The sequence below is a fragment of the Hylobates moloch genome, unplaced genomic scaffold (genome assembly GCF_009828535.3).
Source record: "Hylobates moloch isolate HMO894 unplaced genomic scaffold, HMol_V3 SCAFFOLD_9, whole genome shotgun sequence".
NCBI lineage: Eukaryota > Metazoa > Chordata > Mammalia > Primates > Hylobatidae > Hylobates > Hylobates moloch.
Window position 1 is genome coordinate 80,117,750 of NW_026652284.1, and position 22,300 is coordinate 80,140,049.

A 22,300-nucleotide genomic window follows, 5' to 3' on the forward strand; every position below is an offset into this window, starting at 1 on the left:
TACCTGTAATCTTCAGGCTGAAGCAGGAGAATCGCTTGAACCCGGGAGGCAGAGGTTGCAGTGAGCCAAGATCACACCACTGCACTCCAGCCTGGGTGACAGAACAAGACTCCATCTCAAAAAGAAAAAAAACAAAAAAACAACAAAAAAAAAACATAGCTGCTGTTAAGCATCTTGCCTTTTCAGCAAAAATGGAGTTTAACCTGCTTTCTCTAACTCTCTTTGAGTCATGTTTTTGTTTTGGTTTTTGAGATTTGATTGGTAGCTACAGAGCAGTTCTATGAAATTCTCTTTAGATAGATACCTGCTTTTCAGTTTATTTATTGGCTTCTGTGATCAATTTTGTGAAAATTACTTTTGGACAATGTATATTTAAGAGGCCTAATTGAACAAAACAGTTGTGTTTTCAAATATCAAATGGGAATCCAAAGAGTATAATATCTTCAAGAAATAATTTGAATTTATTAAACACCAAAAACTAATTTCAATAATCAAAAAGTGAATAGTTTGAATGTCATTTCACTCTTTATTTTCACAAAGTATTGGCTCATCTTAATTGCTGTTTTCCTTGTTTGTTTTCTCAACAGCTGCACCACAGTACCTACAGCCATTTGTTTCCGACAGAAATATGCCATCTGAACTAGAATACATGATTGTTTCCTTCAGAGAACCACACATGTATCTTCGACAGTGGAATAATGGTTCTGTCTGTCAGGAGATCCAGTTCTTAGCTCAAGCAGACTGTAAACTTCTAGAGTGCAGAAATGTCACTATGCAAAGTGTGGTGAAACCCTTCAGCATCTTCGGGCAGATGGCACTTTCCAGCAATGTAGTGGAAAAGCTGCTTGACTGTACCGTGATAGTTGATTCTGTATTTGTAAACGTTGGACAGCATGTAGTCCATTCTCTAAACACTGCAATACAAGCTTGGCAACAGGTATGCACATTCCATAACAGTTTACAGTTTGGCCACATATGATCTTTTATTAGGTTCTGTATGCTATCACTTCTGATAATAAGTTAAACACAAACAAAAATGTTAGAGAATGAAGAATTTGATGGGCACCATTATACTTGAGGCCTTCTCTGTTTTGGCAAAGTGATGCCTGTTATTTTTGAAAAACTGGAGAATATGGGTTCTCTACACATGCATTGGAGATCATGCCCACATTTTTGTGACTAATGTACCACATCTGTGTGGAAAGTAACATATTCCCAGAAATTTTTTCCAAGTATTGTGGCTTTAGTTTGCCAAAGCTTCAACTTAGCTATGTATCAAATTGTCTAAGGATCCATTGCAGAAATAAAGAACCTGTGTGACCCTGTCTGATGATAAGCATTCGATCTTTTCAAACAAACAAACAAAGCAGCGAGATGAAATATGTGAGTACAATACAGTCTTAGTTTTTTCCTCTGCTCTCATTCTGACTTTTTGATTCACTAAAAAGTACTGGATAATGGATTTTTTAATCAATTAGAGAGCCTTGATTATTTTAATAATTTTTTAACTTTTATTTCTTACCAGAAATAAACCAAACCAAAAAAGGGATGAAGTCTAAGTCTATGATAAGTGGCATATTTAAAATGGGAAACCTGTCCATGTCTGCTAGCACAAAAGTAACTTCACAGAATATTTGGATGATAATATGTTCAATGATTTAAGAACAAATCACTTCTGCTTCCCTTACTGATTTTAGTGTTATATTGTATTTCCATCAAGTTTGTGTTGCTATTTAAGCTGAGACATTTCCCCACATTCTGTATATATTACACACATTTGGGTGAAGCTGGCTCCCCAAGAGAAACGGTGCTTCATCCGCCACTGACCTCCTTTTGGGATGGAGCAGTTAAGGGGAAGAGGAGCTTTTGTTCTCTAACTTAAGAATTTGTATGAGAATACATATTTTTCTTTATATGCATGAAGACCTATACAAGACCAAGGAATTAATTACCTAACATGGCAAAGGGAAAGAAGATAACACATCTGTTTTATATTTTAAAAATCTTTTTTAAGGGCATTCCACGGTTTTCTTGTTGCAAAGGACATGCGTAAAATAAGAGCTAGTGTGATCTAAATCTTTGCAGCTGGTTCAAATAGCCATGTGAAAAAAAACCTCTCTGGCTCCAATTTCTGTTTTTTTGTCATATTTTGAACAATGCATTTAATAAAAAACAAACCTAGAAAATATAAAAGAATCACTGATAGAACATTTAAACCCAGGATATTTTTGTCTTGGTATCAGAACCATTATAAGGGGACTCATGTGTAGCAACTACTGCAAAATGGCCTTCAGAAATACCAGTTTCCTCCCAGGGTAAAAATACTCTCTTAGACACAGCTATACATAGAAATAAAATATGGTGCATAAATATTTAAATGTTTTAAACCACATCAGAGTGTGAATGACTGACTGGCTAACATAATGCCTTGAAGGAATATTCTGAGTTTTTTTTAATGGAATTGTATATTTGATTAAGTAGAGCCATATGTCACGTAGCATATTGCTGACAGGTACATTCTATGAATAGTTGGTTCTGATTTATACAGGGATTTGGCAATGTTAACATGAGCCACAAGAGGATATACTTCTGTAATTGTTGCTGTAATTTTCTTGTTTCCTCTCATGTCAAGGGTACTTGCCACCAAGTTTTAATGTGGTAGGCACCTAACCCTGTGTATTCTAAAGTAAATATGAAAGTGCACTACTTTGAAATTATAGGACATTGACCTTGAAATGGGCTTACAAAGGGTTATTGAGTTCATTGTTTCTAAGATGTTCTGAATGTGGTTTATCCCCTTTAGAAGCGGAAGTTTAGTTTCCCAAACTTGGATTTTATTGTGTGTATACTGCTCACATACAGTATAATTGCTGCCAGTGAAAAATATGAATTTAATAAGCAAGCAAAGTGATTTTAGTTCTCCACATACCTTTTATTGGATTCATATTGGAGACAAGTCATTTTTCCCCAGTGTGGATGGACCAGACAGTTGAAGCATGAAACAATTTGGCCTTCCACCTTTAGGTCATGAGTTCAAGATTAACAGAAGCCTTCATCAGTGTCTGATTTCTCTGGCTATAGATTTTCTTTTCTCTTTTATAAATGATGACTGTTTTGTGAAAACAGATTAAGGATCCAAAATGCCATTTGCAGTTTGTTTTATATTTCTATGTCACTTTCCCAGATTTGGACAAAATAGCATTAAATGGGTTTTTTTCTTAAATTAAGGTTACACTTATGTGTCTTCTCTTATACCAAAATGGTATATCTGTTTAATTGCAAATGCTTGTATGACACTCCGTGAAACTTAAATGTGGATAAGCTATTTTTTAATTACGATTCCAAGTGAGCATTCTGAGGCTCAACATCTATGATGTGACGTCAAATACATATGAACTTTTTAATATTACAACAGAATTTAAAACATTCCAAGAAATGCTTAAACTTATTACAGTTATAATGAACTCCACAGATGAAGGAGCAGTAGACAAATAGTTCCCTGAGGACTTTGAATATTCTTTAGAAAAATGTAAACAACCCCCTTGTGTTCTTTGATTTACATTTTTTCCTAAAACCCTCATCATTTATTAAAGGTCAGTTTTTAGAGATGAAGAAAGTAATATGATTTTTTTTTTCTGCTCAAGCCCCATCTGGTAACTTAACCTCTGTGTTACCAGCAGATTGATCCCAATTCATTATGAAAACTGAATTTTAATCTCAGGATGTGTAACTAAGTGGGAGATTGGAATCATATCCCTTTCTTCATGTCTGTACTCGCACTGAAAGGAAAGAAAAATGTTTACAAGTAGAGCAGTTCATGTTGATTATATAATGCTCAATGGAAAAATCTCATCAAAACTAATTACATACTATGATTCCAGTTTGATTAAAGGTTTGTAGATAAATATATAAAAAAGGATTGGATAGGACAGACTAGAATAGTAACAGGCAGGACATTCAGAAGGGAAAAATTACTTGAAGAAAATTCACCAAAATGTTAGTAGTAGTTATTGCTGAGTTTAAAATTAAAGATTTTTAAAAATCCATACCTTCTGTATTTCCTAATTTTTCCCTCCCCTTCTTCTCCCCTGTATTTTCTAGCTTTGTACAGTGAATATGTAATTATAATTTTACAAATTAAATCTACTGAAGTTTTTGTTTGTTTATTTTCTAAGTATCGGCTAGGCATTATGCTGGATACTGGAGATAAAACTGTAAAGAATAAAAACTGTAAAGATGTGGTTGCTGCCCTTCTGCAGCATGAAGTCTAATTATGGAGACAATATTGAACCCATAATGGTACAAATTAACAAGTGCTCTGAAGGTGAAATATAGAATCTTATGTAAGCATAAAATAAGAGAACCTAACTTGACCTTGGGAGGATCTCAGAAGGCTGCTCTTAAAACCAACCTTAAAACAGGAATCTGAAAGTTGAGTAGAAACAAGTTGGTCAAGCAAGAAACTGAGAAAAAGATGTCCAAGCAGAGGGAAGGCTCTGAGGCAGGAAGTAGTTTGATGTGTTGGATGAGTTGGAAGGAGGTCAGCATAGTGCTGGAGGAGCTGGAAAAGGCTGGTGGAGCTGGAGTGTCCTGAGCAAATGCCCTCAGCAAATGGAGAGTAGCTCAAGATGCAGTTGGAGGCATGGGCAGGGGCTGGGTAAGACGATTCATCTAAAACTCAACAGCAGGCAAGTTTTGAAATCATTGCTACCAATTAAAATCCATAGTAGAGAGTATTACGGTAGATGGCAGATGCTTGTTGTTATGAGTACTTTGGTCTCACTTAGCCAGAAACTCTTTTGGTGATTAGTGTGACTATGAAGCAAGGTTCGGTTCAATGGGAATAGATGGGTGATGTGAGAGGGCTTAGAAGCCCTCAAGGGCCTCCGGAAGAATGAGGTATGTCAGGGCCACTTCACCACCTGCAGCATGGAGCCTGCCCACCTACTTCAAGGGCATTCTGGATGACTAGGAGTAGATTCCGTTTCCCAAGATGAGTCTGTACCCTAATGGGTACAAGTCTGGTCATGGCCCAGGCCGGATTCCAGGGACATTCATCTGTAGTCTCCTTGGCTTCATGCCTCCTCCGTACTTGAATCACAATGCTTCTGAGTTGTATCTCTGTTTACTCCCCCACTTCTCAGTAAAGTGGCAAATGATGGAGTGTGGCATTTTGACATTATTTCGATCCATAGCCAGCAAATAGAGGCCAACTGGAGAAGCATCAGTTACATGTTATCCTCCCATTATCCACAAATCAATTAGCTACTTATGATTTTTTTTATATTCTCAAGGTAATCATTTATTTAGCATTCTTTTAGTTTACCAAAAGTATGTTTATTGTTTTTAAGCCATAGCCTAACCAGAGTGATAAAAGAGTAAGCACGGAAATACTTTATTACTTTGCCGGTGTTTTAATGTAACAGCAACCAATGGAGGCACCATTAAATGAGAAAGGAGTTATCAACAAAGGAACGTATTATTAATTTGCTGCGCTTTAGCTGACTAATGAAGGATTTTAGCTGATTGATGACTTAACTGAAACAGATACTGAAAACTGTTTCAACTAACATTATTTCTCATGAAAACTGCAACTTGGCTTACACTGACTCTGGAGTTGATCTGTTTTGTATGTTCAGCTTCTTAACAATAGAGGGAAAGTTATGGTTTTATTTACATCTCTCACTGAGCAGATTTACACACACACACATATCCACCCTCCCTCCTAAGGGATCTGGGGATGTTTTACCTAAATGATTCTTACTTTCTGTAGGGTACAAACTGTGGCTTTGGTAATTGGTCTTGATTGTTGAGTTTAGAAGCCGGGAACATGGTAATTCTAGCCTCCAGTACTCTGCTCAAAAACGTGCACTACCCAGTACAGCACTGTTTGTAGCATGTTAATTCACTTTAAGAAATGTTAAAAGTTTGAGGGATCTCATTGTTCTTTTACTCTTCAGTGTGTATGATTTATTTTGAGGGAGTATAAATCAAAACACATTCTTGGAACATTTAAAATCTCTTAAAGGTATTTTTTATGTGTGTGCTTATCCTGGCAGTATAGAATACTTTGTATACCAGAGCTAATGACAACAGATCTTTTAGGGTTTCTGTGTTGTAACAATCGCCACTGGGCAGACAGCTGCCAAACATCTTACAATCTGATCCATGTTGGCTTTCGTATCCTTTTTCTTTCAGAACAAATGCCCTGAGGTAGAGGAGTTGGTCTTCAGCCATTTTGTGATCTGTAACGACACACAGGAGACACTGCGGTTTGGCCAGGTGGATACTGATGAAAATATTCTGCTGGCGAGTCTCCACAGTCACCAGTACAGCTGGCGCTCTCACAAATCCCCACAGGTATTTGAGAAACACCCTTACAAACAGCCATTGTTAAGGTTGGGGATTCATTTCTTCTGCACTTGTGTGCCTCTCCAGTTATTTCCCTTTTTAAGTCTCCGAAGGAACCACACAGTGTAGCTACAACTGACGGAAACCCAAGAGTGTTTAGAGATGGGAGCACACGCTTCTCTTGGAATGCAGCATTTTCCTGTTTAGCACTGGTGCTTGGGGGGCAGCAGGGTATGGTGATGAAGAGGCTGACTCAAGAGCCAGGTTTGGATCCTAGCTGTGTGTAACCTTGCTCTACTTTCTGTTCTTCAGTTTTGTCATGTGTAAAATGGAGATAAAAGTAGTACCTATTTCATAGGGTGATAAGGACTAAGTGAATTCTTATGTATAAGGCATTAATACATAAGCATTGTGTTGGGTATTATTATTCATTTGTTTCTTCAGATTTTTTTCTGTGTGTGTCCTTGGTAGCAGGCACATGCTAGGCACTGGGAATTCAAAGACAGGTAACTCACAGGCCTTGCCCTCCGAGGACAGTTCACAATCTGTGATACAATGACAGTGAAAAACTATGTCCAAGGGAGCACTGAGAGAAGACACACCAAAGGATGTCTGTTTTCCAAGTAGTGTAATTTCATTTTCCTGTCCCTTTAGATGGGAATAATTAGAGATATGTGCCCTGTAGCGATAATATGAAGATGAATTAAATACAAAGATGTAGTACTCTCGAGAATAATGTATTTGTTAAACTCTGGGTAATAAGGAAACTACTGCCTGCTTGTGATTAAAGAAAGTCATTAGATTAGAGAACAAATTTTCCCATCTGGTCTCTAGACCAGCATCAGAATACATTATACCCTTGGGCTCCATCTGAGGGTAGCTAGATGCTGATTTCTTGTCTTTTCATCAGATTGCCACACTATTGGTATACAATTTGGAAAAGTAAATATAATGCAGTATTTGTTATTTAAATATATTTAGTTCACATTAATCTGACAGGACACTGAAATACATGACATTTTTTCATAAAAATTGTCTCATGTGATATGGTATTGCACTCATATTTTTAGGGTAAATCACATACCCTTGTTCTCTAATTTTCCTCTTTAGAAATGTCCATGTTAAAAGTATTTGTTTTCCTCGTTTAACATAAAGGATGTTTTATTTGTTTCAAATTCATCTATTTTTAATTTTTTTTCCTATGGACTACAAAAGTGAAAGCATACAGGTATACTGACAAAACCAAACAAAAAACACCTATAATTCCAACCACCTAGAGAGAACTCATGTTAACACTTCCTGTATTAGATCTTCTAAGTTTCCATTGTCATTGCATTCCCAGCAATGAATTATGAGGGACAGGAAAGAAGCCTCTGAGAAGCTGCAGTAACATGTAATTGTACACTGTACCTGTAGCCACTTTACCAATGCACACACAGCAAGCTCCAGGCTTTAGCCCGTAGAAAGCAAAGCAGAGGAAGCTTAACTCTCCACAGTCATTTGAAGATGCATAGCTTGCATATCCCTCAGAGACCCTCAGGATTCCCTGGAAACTGGAGCCAGGATGGGAAGGGTGATCATAAGAGAACAACTGGCTCAGGAGTGTGGGGAGCAGTAGTCTTCATGTTATAGACATATAGTTTCTGGGTGGAGAGGAGGTCAGCAGGAAAGAATGAATAGACAACCACTGTCACCAGCACACCTTTCATTTTCATACTCATTTGCACTATTTCAAGGCCTTTTTGTATTTATTACAAGTTTTATATTCACAGCATTCCTGTGCAGTATTATTTGTTGTGCATATTTTATAGATAAGAAGACAAATAGAAATGTTAAGTTAGGTAGTGGCAGAATTAGGACTGAATTCTTTATCTTTTAATTCTCAATACAGTGTCACTTCAATGTTGTCTCACTTCCGTAGGTTTTGGCAGCATGATTTGTCTGTTAGAATAGCCAAGCTGTGAAGTTTGAAAAGAAAGGCTGAGAAATCACTGGAATAGTAGGCCACATCTAAAGCTAAACTAATAGGGGATTCTTAGTGCAAGTATGAACCCTCGCAAAGTCTTAACTGTGTTACCAAAAATAATAGGAGCTTCTTAATGACAAACTCTAAACATAAAACAGGTATCTAATAAACTTTGTTTTTTCTTTTAAATTTGTAACTGCATCTTGTGGATGCAACTTTTAAAATAAGCTGCAGTCATTATAATCTTCCTAAGACTAAAACCTAGATAACCTAGATAATAATATTTATAAAAAACAATGTCTTCTTACTATATTTCTGTATGCTAATGTAAGTGGATTTTAGGACCCTCTGAAGCCAGAAGCCTTAATGGGCCCAGAGGGTCTTCATGGAATTCGTTACATTCATTACATTCACAGTTGAAAATTCTGCTGTGTTCTAATGAGAGGCTACATGAGGATCAGAAAAACTAGCCACTCAGTTTCAAACTGCACCTGGAGCTTGTCATAGATGCACAACTGAGCAAAATATTCCTTTTTCCAGACTCCAAGTCATATCCTGCATTGCCCAGCAAGCTTTGTTTTAGGAACATTTGTGTCTGCATGTTTATGCTACCTTGGGTGTTAGTCAATTCATAGTCTCAGGGAGGATTTCTAAAGTTCATGGAACTTAACTTCACTAAACAATGTAGCTAACATTGCAGAGATCAAGAAAGTGGCAGTGACACCTGGAAAGGTTTCAAAGAGGTCAAGATATCTTAAAACCACACAAGAGGTTGCTAACAACATTAAGTCCCAATAGGATGAAAGGAAACATGGACACAACCAATTCTAGAAATCCAAAGCTGACAAACCTTTTAGAATTGAAAGTCATAAAATGCTCCTTATAGTTTCTAACACATGCTCTGGGGCAGAATCACTTAACATTCTGGATATCTCACAACAATTTCTTGCCTAAACAAACAAAGGAAGAAGAAAACTATTTCCTAGGGAATAATTGAATATATTCAGCTGCACAGAATCATAGATGCCATCACAAAGGGCTCTTAAATATTCCAATTCAGTAGACTTTAGATCAGGTTGGATGAGAACAATAACCAGCAAGGGACTGATCTTCAAAGAAGTATGTCACATTATGCTACGTTGAATCTAGGGACTAGAAGTGTGAGTTTATAGAATGTTTCCCCAAAATATAGGCAGTATGTGCAGTTCATGGTCAAGGGAAGCTTTGCTTAATTTAGACAAACCAGCTATAGTGACATCTCCACCAACTAGTAGGATTTATACAGAGACTGTTTAACTTCCTTTTCTAGTTAATAGAGAGCACTGTTGGTTAAACAGCCTGGAATAGTGTTGCCTTTATCTTGTATGTAAGGATTTACACTTGCTTTTAGCCTCACACATGTATAATTTATGGGTTATGCATTTTTTTCAGAATTGCAGAATTCTAGTTACCAATGACTTAATTGTGGTAATCAAACCATCAAGCAAGTGGAAATAGGCTCTAGACAGAGCTATGGAAAATAATAAAACATTTATCCAAAATGAATATAACGGAAGTTTCATAAGCTCATGAAAAAATCGCAAATATTTAAAACTGCAGGTCAGGCATAGTGGTTCATGCCTATAATCCTAACACTTTGGGAGGCTGAGGCAGGAGGATTGCTTGAGGCCAGAACTTCTCAAGACCAGCCTGGGCAACATAACAAGACCCAATCTCTACAAAAAATTTAAAAATTATTGGGGTGTGGTGGCACATACCTGTAGTCCTAGCTACTTGGGAGGCTGAGGCAGGAGTATTACTTGAGCCCAGGAGTTCAAGACCAGCCTGGGCAATATAATGAGACCCCATCTTAAAAAAAAAAAAAAGCAAAATGTAACAAGGTAAAATTAATTTTGATGAGCAGCAGAGCATCTTGGAAATATTCATTAAACAGAGTGACACATAGTGACAAAAATATAAATCCTATATTACTTTAAAGCAGAGGTGGCAAACTTTTCCTGTAAAGGGCCAGATAGTAAATATTTTAAGCTTTCAGGATTTACAGTTTGTTACAGCTACTCAACTCTGTGTAAAATCAGCCATAAGTGATATGTAAACGAATGAGTGTGGCTGTGTGCCAATGAAACTGTATTTATGGGCAATAACATTTAAATTTCATATAATTTTCAAACATCACAATTATTATTCTTTTGATTTTTTCCATCCATTTAAAAATGTAAAAACCATTCTCTGCTCACAGGCTATCCAAAAATAGGCTACATGCCACAATGGGCCTGTAAGCCTAAGTTTGCCAACACTTGCTTTAAGATTTCTCAATTGATCAAATTCAATAGACTAAAGGTTTGATTTAAAATTGTTTTCACTCTGACCTCACTGGTATTCCTATCATTTGAAAGGTTGGTACAAAGTTCCAGAAATTGAGAAATGACAGATAATAGTTTAAATCTAACTTTTATGTAATTAACCTGTACTCACCAAATTACAGTAAAATATTTTTATTATACTCATTCTGGCCCTAATCAGTATATAACAGAAAGTTCTCCAATTTTCGTTCTGTATGTAACAATATTTTAAAACGAGACCTGGTCATTTTTTCATTTGTCTAAAACGGAAAGCAACAGGTTTTGAGTATCTGCCTATCTTTTAGTAATTCTAGCCAGTTGTCAATTTCATTAACTAGACTGTAATTCTTAGTTACTATGCTTTACAAATCCGTTTATATAATGCATCTATATGTATATATTTAGAGAAAAAGCATATTTCTTGTTGCCACAGTAACAATTTAAAAACTTAAAAAGCAGACTTGGAGGACAAAGAAATACTCTGTGTTGCCAAAGCTGATAAATTTTTCAAGTGTTCTCCTATGTGTGCATGCATGTTAAAGTTTGTTTAGCAAGGGCAAATGAATAGACACTATTACACACTGGAGTTGCTAATGGACTTGGTACTTTATTTCTAGAAAGCAATTGGGTAAGAAACTTCAAAGCTATTAAAATTATCGTAGACTTTGACCCAGTAAGTCTCCCAATAGTAATCTACCCTCTGGAGAGAATGCAAATTAAAACAAAGATTTTTATACCATAAAAGTTTATCACAGTTTGTCAGAAAATATTTAAAGCACCAAAATGTTCACTTTTAAGGAGTTAAGTAAAATCTGGCATAAGACTATCTTATAGATATATTATGGGATCTTTACGTTTTTACATGGAATGGAGGAAGTGCTACCTATCATATCATATAAGTCAGAAAAGCAGAATATAAAATTCTATATATACAATGTGATCATAACAACACACAAGCAAATGCACAAAACATACTGGAAAAAGACATGTCAAAATGTTATCAGTGGTTGCCTCTGAACGTTGGATTAAGGTGATATCATTCTATTTTTGTCACATTTTTATGTACTTTTCAACTTCTTAATAAAGAGAAAGAAATTAAATTTGAGACATTAAGCACCCCCACACACACACCCAAAACTCACATACAGACTAAAAGGAACTTCAAATACTAACTCTTAGGAACAGCAGCAAGTGTAATGATATATCAAGAGTGATTATCTTTATTATTTCTTATACAAACTATTGCAATAGTTTTTCTCAATTGTTCTCTTAGTTAACAGTTTTGCCCTGTTTTAACTCTGATTTATCTTGCAGACTACAGCTCAAGCAATTTTCCTAAATACTTTGATTGTTACACTTTCCTGTCCAGAAACCATCACACGCTACACCATGATTTATTAAATAATATCCAAATTATCTGGCCTCCAAGGCCTAACTCAGTCTTTTCACAGGCCCTCCTGCCATTATTTCTCTGTGGCTGTTTATTTAGTTTCCCTCACATTCATTTTTTTAATCAGTATATTTTCATGTATTACTTATTATGTTTAAATATATACATTCTTCTAAGGAACTTACTGTCTATTGAGGGACCCAGAAAAGTAAAAAATTATTATAGACATGATGGTGTCTATCAGTCTATCAGGATATCATTGCAGCAGTTCAGGACAGAGAGAAATGAGGGGTGAATAATGAAAACACTAGCCATAGGGAAGAAATGCCAGGGAATCAGGAAGTAAAATCAATTGCATCTGGATATGAACAAAGTCTTAATGGGAACCCAAAGGAAATGTTTCCAAATCCTACATGAGGATGGGAATCTGGCAAGGCTTCCAGACAGAAGGGATATTTGTATTACATGTTAATGCCTTGGAGTTAGCTAGGCCAGTGAAGTGAGGGTGGAAGCGATATTCCAGCTAAGAGGACCAATATGTGTGAAAGCCACAGAGACATGAAACAATATGGCACAGAAGGGCAACTTGACTAATTTGGCTACAGTGTAGAGTACATGTGTGGAGCTGCAAGAGGGGGAAGTAGACTAAGGCCATGAGGGCTCTTGTATGCTGTGCTAAGAAGTTTTAATGCTGTCTTGAGGCCATGATAGCACAAAGGTATGATAATCTATGTACCCAGAGAGATCAAAGTTAGCTTTCCACGGAAGCTGAGTTTGAACAGTAAGTATAGGTTAGGCCAGTGGACAACAGTGGAGGTAGTACACCAAGAAGAACCAGGGAGGTATATATAAACAGCAAGCTATGGTCAAGGGATTTCAGGTTTTGTGCAGTATAAATCATAAAAATTGCAGAGGAGATATGTGCTGGTCCACTGGCTCTTAGAGTGGTAGTGGTGGGGAACCCCTGATTGTAGTGATGGCCAACTTTCATGGTGTAAATACTCCAAAGCTTATTTCAGGCTACCAATGGGTTGACCACCAATTTGCAAAATCTCTAAACACTTAATTGCTGGTTTTCACAAACAAGTATGAGCCAGCTCCAGCACACCACTGTCTGGCAGAGTTATGTTCTCGAGAGCCTGGGAATCCATTTCAAGAAGATATACATCCATGTGATGGGCAGCTCTTGGCTACTGAATGGGTTTAAGTAGAGGAATGCCAGGATCACAGATGTATTTCAGAAAAGTTCTACTAGTGTATTTGAGAAGACAGTCTAGAGAAGATTGAGAATACAAGCAGAGACTACTGTGGTCACTGCTGCGTAGTCCGGGAGTGAGAGAGATTATAATAACTGAGCTAAGACAGAGTAGAAGGCATTAAATGATATAGATGCCTAAGAAATTGATATTTCTGTGAATAACAGCAACACATTCTGAACAAAACTTAAAAAAAAAAAAAAAAAAAAAAAACTACCTGAAGGCTCTGGAGACTAAACAAAGGCAGATTTTGGAGGAGAGTCAAAATTTTGAGCAAGTAATTTGCAGGATGACTTTCCCATTTTTTTGGCTTTGCCTTGAGGGCAACTGCAGTTACAGCAGAACAGGGGTGGCCTATCATCTTTCTGGCCCAGGGTACCAGGGGAAATAGCCTAGGCATCCAGGGCTGCTAGAGAGTAAAGAGAAAACCCTGGAGAGGAGAAAGCCATAAAATGGGAACATAATATTTTTAAATTTGGCCCAACTGTTCAGCTGACTGCTGAACCACACACATGCATGAAGCAAACTGAATGCAGTTTGTACCCAAGGCTTAAAGAAGTAAACTAACCTGAGCTGCTGCTCACCCAGGTGTGAGAATTTCCAGTTTGAGTCTAAACTAGTTACCTGTTAACTACAAACATCAACACTCTTTGGAGCAGTCATAAGAGAATCCAGATTCTCCACAACAAAACATGTATAATGTCCATAATATAACCCAAAATTACTTGACAGGTAAGAGTCAGAAAAAAAATGTTACTCAATTTCCAGGGAAAGACAATTAATAGATGCTAATCCAAAGATGATCCAGACATTGGCATTATCAGACATGTACTCTGAAGTGTCTATATCAAAGGTGAAGGGATTTTACAGATGTAATTAAGGTCCTAAATTAGTTGATTTTTAGTTAATCAAGAGAGAAAATCTTGAGTGGGCCTAATTTAATCAGATTAAAAACCCTAAAAGAGTGATTGGACCCTTTTGTAAGGAGAGAGAGGCATAGAGGCTCCTGCTGGCCTTGGGAAGCAAACTGTCATGTTGTGATGGCCTATGAAGAGGGTCCTGGGGCAGGCAGCTCTGAGAGGCCTCCAGAACCGGAAGATGGCTGCAAGCACCAGGCAGTAAGAAGTTAAGGCCCTTGTCTTACAGCCACAAGAAAATAAATTCTGCCAACAACTTAAGCAGACTTGAGTAGAGTCTTCCCAAGTCAAGCCTCCAGATCAGAATGCAGCCAACTGCAGCTCATTTGGAGTCTTATGAACCCTAAACAGAGAATGCAGCTAAGCTATACATGGACTCTTGACCAACAGCCACTGTGAGAGAGTAAATGTGTGTTGTTTTAAGCTGCTAAATTAGTGCTAATTTGTTACAGAGCAATAAAAACATAATAGATGGGCCAAGCATGGTGGTTCATGCCTGTAATCCTAGCACTTTGGGAGGCCATGGTGGGTGGATCTCTTGAGTCCAAGTGTTAAAGAACAGCCTGGGCAATATGGCAAGATCCTGTCTCTAAAAAAAAAAAAAATTAGACATGGTGGTGCACACCTGTACTCCCACCTACTCAGGAAGTGGGAGGATTGCTTGACCCTTTGAGGTGGAGTTTGCAGAGAGCTGAGATCATGCCACTGCACTTCAGCCTGGGCAACAGAGCAAGACCCTGTTGCCAAAAAATTTATATATATATATATATTTGGAGACAGGGTCTTGCCCTCTCCATATATATATATAAAATACATGATGGAAGAAAAAAGTAAATTTGAAGATACCAGGAACATCATTATGAAACTACTGAAAAACAAAGAGAAAGAGAAAATTTAGAAAGCAGCCAGAGGAAAACACATTACCTACCACACATTAGGAGAACAACAATCAAATTACTATGGACTTCTCTTTAGATTCTTTGGAGGCTAGAAGACAGTGGAACAACATCTTTAAATTGCTGAGAGAAGGTTTAACTTGACAGAGGTCTGTTTGGAAGATACTTGGGAGGTTAAAATCGCCAGGATTTGATTATTGATCGTGGAAGAGAAGAGTCTGGTTTGACTCTGAGATTTCAGACTTAGGTGATGTGTTGCTAGTTTTGCTATTGGTCAAGACAGAGAGCTGAGTAGGACAATGTTTGAGAGACAGAGAGTGGGGCAGGGTGTAAGAGCATAACAGAGTAATCCTGAAAACCATTTTAGACATATTGGATTTTAGGCTGCTATAGAGAGCAGGAAGGATGATATATTAGAAAAAGCACAAATTTGAAGCCATAAATACCTGAGTTTCACTCCTAAGGTTTGATAGATGCATGAAGAGTGGACAGTTTCTTAATTTCTTGGCACTTCAACTTCTTCTTCTGCATAATTAAGAGACTGTTGTAAATATTCCATGTAAAACATTTATAAAGTTCCTAGTAAAGGACTCAGCTTGGCTGGGTGCAGTGGTGGCTCACACCTATAATCCCAAAACTTTGGGAGGCTAAGGTAGGAAAGAGAGCTTGAGGCCAGGTGTTTGAGACTAGCCTGGGGCAACATAGCAAGACCCTGTCCATACAAAACATTTTTTAAAGTAAAAAGAACTTGGCTGTCTATAACCAAGGATTCCTTTTTAGTCCTTTTCCCCTAACTAGACATCCAAATGGACATGTAAAGTAGACAAATTCGATGTAAGAGGCTGGAGCTCAAAAGAATAGGCTGATCTGGAGGCCTGTTATTGGTGCCTAGCTAGAAGTGGGAATAAATGAGCATTCCCAAGGAGAGAGTGCTAAGAGAAGAATTATCTGTTGCTGCAGAACAATGTACAATGGTGATACAGGCATACGATAACTACAGTAGACATTTCCATGTATAAAAGTAGGAAACAGAAGACACACAGGAGTTTCTGGTCCATAGAAATTCTTAAATTCAACCAGATAAATGTTGGAAGTTTCTTAATTAGTACTCAGTATTACTCCTGCTTGGAAATAGCTCCCCGTTGCTTGTGGCTTTGTGCACATGGCTCCAGCCTCTGAGTCACCCATTCTTTTCCATGAAAAGTAGCTTTTGTTTGCACCTTGTAGTTTTCCCAGCCTGCTTTCTGCTGGTAGAATTTTGAAGGTTCAGAGTCCTCTTTTCATTTTGTACTGTCTTTATCTCTTTCAGTCTAAGTTGGCAGTGTTTCTGCCAATATTATTCTTTAAACAACTTTGTAGGTCTCTTGTTATTCTTACTGAGGTTTACTATATTAGACAAAATTACACCCATGTATCTTTTACATAAGCCCTTCTCTAAGATTTTTCTGATATTACTGAGGGACATAACCCTTAATGTCTTAGAACTCCTTTTGTTTGACTAGCTCTCTGAGCCATCAATTTAGGTCTTTCTAAGGTCTTTCAAAAGATTTTACAGGCATATTATTTGCTTCATATTTAGACCCAGCTTTTCTGACCATGTCCTGGATTTGATCTTTGCTGGGAAGCCATTTCTTGATTTTAGCATCATTTGCATCTGATAAAGCTAGGAACTTTCAAAATAGCAAATCCTGGCTCCTTTTTATCTGACAGTCCTTCCTTAAGCTTATATCTCCCCTTGTGGATTTTAATATTAGCAGCAGGTAGAAGCTAGGAGGCACTTCAACACTGCCTGGAAATCTACTTAGCTAGACCATGTAGTTTATTAGGCAAATTTTCTACTTTCCATGTTACTGCAGGTGATAGTGTTGAAAAACTTTCTTCCATCACATAGCAAGGATCCCCTTTCCACCCATTTCCAATAACATTTTTCTCACTCTGTAGCTGGCAGTCTCCTCTAGGGCCATCACGTTTCTATTAATCTCTCTGAAGTATGTAGGCATTCACTAACACTCTTCCCAAGTTCTTCTAGTTTTTACTCACTTTCCAGCTCCAAGCCTCCTCCACATTTTAGGCTTTTGTTACAGTAGTATCCCATTTACAGATACTAAATCTCTATTAGTCACCTATTGCTGTATAAAAAATTACCCCAAAACTTGAGTAGCTAAAGCAGCAAGCACTTATTATCCCACAGTCTTATTAGTCAAGAATTTGGGGCATGATCTAACTGAATGATTCCAGCTCAGCGTTTCTGATAAGATTGTAATCAAGCCATCAGATGGGGCTGCAACTCCTCTGAAGGCTCGTCTGGTCTGGAAGATCCATCTCCAAAATACTTACCTACATGGCTCCTGGTAGGAGGCCTCAGCACTCCACTACAGGGATCTCTCCAGATTCTTGCTCGAGTAGTCTCATGACATGGCAGCTGCTGTCTTCCAGATCAAGTGATCCAAGGCAGAAGCCACAATATCTTTTATGGCCTAGCGTCAGAAGTCATTCATTGTTTTATTTGTAATATCCTACACAGATCTGCCCTATTCAGTGGGGGGAACACAAAGGCACAGATAACAAGAGGCAAGGATTACCGGGGCCGTCTTGGAGGTGAGCTTGCAAAAGGATCAGTAGCAGAATTTGTGAGTTGGGCTGTGAAATAGAATGTATTGAGGGGAAATAAGAGCTATGAGGAAAACCAAGATGTCACAGGAAAACCAGGACATAAAAGTGTTTTAAAATCCAAAAAGGATATTTAGGGGGATAGAATTATCAGTGTCGTTAAATGTCCTAAGGGGACTGAGTGAGGTAAGAATTGAAAAAAAGAGAGCATTGTATTTGGCAATTGGAACATCATTGATGGCTCAAGGAAAGCACTTTCAGTAGAGAGATAGGGATAAAAGCCAGTTTACAGTGGGCTAAGAAGTGAATGGGAAGTGACGAAGTGGCGATGATGAGCATGAATTTTTTTTTTTTAGTCTTAATTATGTGTTAGCTACAGAAAGCCACAGGGTTAAGGAAGAATTTTAAATGGAAGAGAGTTAGGCACATTAATATAGAAGAAGAAAGAAATGGGAGATGGATGATCCAGAAGAGAGAATGACTAATGGCATAAAATCTTAGAAGGGAAGAAAAGGAAAGAATTCAGATCACAAGTGGAAGGATTGACCTTGAATAGGAAGAAGTTTATACCAAATTTTATTGCTGTTTAACAAACCATCCCAACACTTATTGACTTCAAAACCATTTATTAGCTCGTGAGTCTGTTTGTCAGACATCTAGGTGCACTCAAGAGGTTCTTCTGTGGGTCTCACCTGGTCTCACTTAGGAGGCTGAAGTCAGCTGGAGGTCAATGAGGGCTGGGTGGTCTACAATGGCCTCACCCACATATTTAGTGGTCAGCAGGCTGTTTGCCAGGTGTCTTGGTTCTCATCCACGTGCTCTCACCAACAAGCTAGACAAGTTTCTTCACCTGGTAACACTGTCCCAGGAGAATGAGAGCAGAGACTCCAAGGCCTCTTGAACCTGGGCTCTGAATTCACACAGCATCACTTCTGCTACATCTGTTGCGCAGAGCAAGCCACAAGGTTAAGCCAGATCCAAACGGTAAGGAACTAGATCTTGGTGAGAGTTGCTGCAGAGAATTTGTGGCCATTTGCAATGTACCACAATAGTTTCTTCCTATTCTTGAGATAGGAGGGAGAGAATGAAGATGGACATTAATATGGTTGAGCTTGTATTGGATGTTTGCTGAGAATGAAAGGGAAGAAAAAGAGGGCTTTAATAAGGTATTGTTTCCATAATATTTAATCCTGTATCTTGCTTATAATAGACAGCTGATAAGTGTTCTTTATTTTTATTATTATTTTTTCTTTTTTGAGACAGAGTTTTGCTCTGTGGCCCAGGCTGGAGTGCAGTGGCACGTCCACAGCTCTCTACAGCCTCTGACTCCTGGGCTCAAGCGATCCTCCTACCTCTGCTTCCAAAAAGTGCTGGGATTACAGGAGTGAACCCCCACACCCAGCCAATAAATGTTCATTGAATAAGTAAATTTGGGGATTTCTCAAGAACATAGATTTAAAATCTTAATAATAAAATTGTCAACACTATTCTTTGCATAATGTTGGATACTTTTGTTTATACTATTAATATACACAGAAAAGAGGCACTGATCTCAAAATATATGCCTCAATATACTGTCGATTCAGTTGGGCTCTTAAGAGTAGCTCCTGGTCACACACCCCTCCCCTTTTCCCATTCCTGCCCCTTTGGCCTCCTTATGGCCTCTAATGAAAAGTCATGAAATAGGAACATGCTACAGGAGGAGATTAGCAATATACTTCAAATTGGGCACAACTTTCATGTATGTCTAACTCTTCACATTTTTGTTTAGCCTTTTGTGCTTATTCTATGAAAATTTTTATTGTTTATCATAAACTGAAAGTATATAGTGTAATCACTAAATATTACATATTTAAAGTAGATGTCATTACAAGTTAAATTTGCCACATACTGTCTTTCTCTAATTGTGGAAATAGTTTCCCAGAAATCTACAGTATCACCCTTATTGTTGTGTAGGGCACAGCTGTCTGCAACTAGCAGTTCCATTTGGGGAGGAAGGATTTTATGCCTTTGCTCCCGAGTGGCAATAACAAGCTTCTTTTTATTGTTGCTGACATTAAGATAGCTAAAATCAACAGTGAGGTAAACACTTCTTGGGACCATCTGGCAAGGATTTTAATCCAAAATATTCTGTAAACACTGACTCCATTTGAGTACCCAGGAACTACTGTCCTGCCGCCATCGACTGCATTTTTATTTCAGTTTTAAGCAGTAATTGAAATAGCCAAAAAAAAAAGTAATCTGTAGGGATTCCAGGAAACTTAACATTCTCTGAGGGAGCTTACAGTGCCTTTTGAAGTCACCAGTAGAAGTAAATGGGGTCCTAGCAGTTTTGGTCATTATTTAATGCACAGAGCATATTTGGAGTTTTTTCATTTTCTGTTGGGAGATACATTCTACCTAAATCAGAGGCAGAAGTTTAGGGTTGAGTTTTCCTTTTCCTTTATATTTCAAAGTTTCTTTGTAAAACTAATTTATAAAATGACCAATTTCAAGACTTTTAAAGTCTTTCACAAGAAATGGCAAAGATAGGATTGTGATAGGGTCCTTTATCCAGTCCCAGGGCTGATTTCTGGAGTTTTCTGCAAGCCTGCATGAAAGAGAATGGGGATATTTCAAGTGCGAAGCGCCCAGAGGAATGGCTGCTGGTGCTGCTAATGGTCTCTCTGTTCCTCCCCTGGCAATAAATCTCAGATATTGAAATATAGCTTTGGAGAAAAATATACTGAAGATTTCTTAAGCTTTTTACAAGACACTCAAAGCCTTTTCACAAGCCAGTGCTCTGCAAATGTAAATTCTTGATGTCTAAACATAAAGGCCCTTTACCGAGCTAATTTTAAATGTGAATTTTAATACAGAGTACTTGGAGAAAGGGAATGCAGCTGGACTATTAAAGCATGGTATTTTGCCATTTTTAAGTAATGGGAAATACTGATTAAGAATGTTATAAAGATTTCAGCATACATAATGTGATTGTCTTTAATCATAACCTGTTACCATGAGTCTGTGTAACAAAAGCATTAACTCAAAGACAATGGCATACCTATTATACTGTGGCACTTATTATTTCTGTGCTTTTAAATTATTTCCAGAATATTGAAGAGCTTGTTATTTAAAGGTCAGAATAATGCCCAAGTCATGGCCAAGCCCACTGAGTGTCAGATGCATGGAATGTTGGATGACTTCATAGTTATGAAATTATTTCATTTCTCATGATAATTCCTGACTTGCCAAGTTAGTGAATTTTAAGAACTCTGAGAGCAGATTTTAAGATAAATGTGAAATAATCCATACTTCTGGAGTCAGGGACTTCCCTTCAGGCATTAGTTCATATTTGACTTGCTTGACTTACACTTGGGGATAAAATGAGTTAGGACAAGGTCTTAGATACCACATTCCCTTACTGGGAAAGAAAACCAACTTGCACAACTTTGGCTAGCTCATATTTCTTGTTATACAGGCACTAAGAAGCAGCGGTTGTCATGAAATACTTTATTTAACCTTTACAAAAATGTTTTCTTAGTACAGCAAGGCAGTTTAGTTAAATGAAAATAAATAACTGTAAAAATTTTGGATTTCTCTTATGTCCATCTATTGACTTCTTTTTTCTAATTAAAAATTAAAGATAATTACAGTTGTCCACATTGCCATGATGACTAAAAAATGAAGTTTATGTAAAAATCACTTGATCTTTTCTTAGGACATGTGTTGGCATGTCTTCTATTTTACATTACACTAAATTTTACTGAATAGTGAATGTTACATCTGAGAACAGTTTAAAAGAAAGTTTTTATTCAGACTTTAGGCAGGTTTCTCTATTGTTTGTATTTTGTCAAAATTGATTGTCAAACAAACAAAACCTGACAATTTGACTCACAGAATATTTATTCAAATCCAAATGACTAACAGACAGCCTCTCCAATTTCTTATCTTGTTGCTCCCACTTCTCAGCTCACCTAAATTATTCATCATCATTTCCTTCTAACATACTCTTAACTCTTCCACTGAAGAATTGGGTCTAACCAAATGCATGATGACCATTGACTATCATTCTGTTAAGAGTGTGTCTGCATAGCATCAGAATCTCCTGGTTGTTGACATAACTTAAGCGATCAAAGTCTGTATTTATTTTACTTATTTTTAACAAAAGAAAATGTGAATTATTTCAGATTTTATAGACAGTCCATCCTCTTCTGTATACACATATATATCAAAGTTCCTTGAATCTGTGCTTTTCAACCCTTTGTGGTGGTACCAAGGGTAAACAGTCTTAAAGACTGTCACACAATTCTAGACTTAAGGCAGCTATTAATATCACAGCTCATGTTTTTTCAGTCACGTATCATTTATAGGGAAGCCTTTAGAAGAATGAAAACAATAGATATGTATAATGTTGAAATGACCTCTTTAAAACAAGCCTATTTGTCATTTCATACTTTTTTAACTGCATTTATATCTGATTTCATGATTGAAATGTTCAAAAAAAGTTATGCATAAAATTTAAAAATGAAATATTTTAATGCATGAAACATCTTTCTCATTAAATCTTTTTGCAAAAATGTTTATGCAGTA

The 22,300-nt window shown here is 37.3% G+C and overlaps 1 protein-coding gene across 1 annotated transcript in view; it reads left to right on the forward strand.

Annotated features, from left to right (window-relative positions):
* The window catches only part of VPS13B (vacuolar protein sorting 13 homolog B), a 915,321-nt gene that overhangs the window by 807,471 nt on the left and 85,550 nt on the right, over positions 1–22,300 (forward strand). The window contains exons 42-43 of the mRNA XM_032760928.2: positions 588–937; positions 6,199–6,360. Coding sequence (XP_032616819.1) covers positions 588–937; positions 6,199–6,360 — 512 coding nt within the window. The remainder of the gene's footprint in view (positions 1–587; positions 938–6,198; positions 6,361–22,300) is intronic.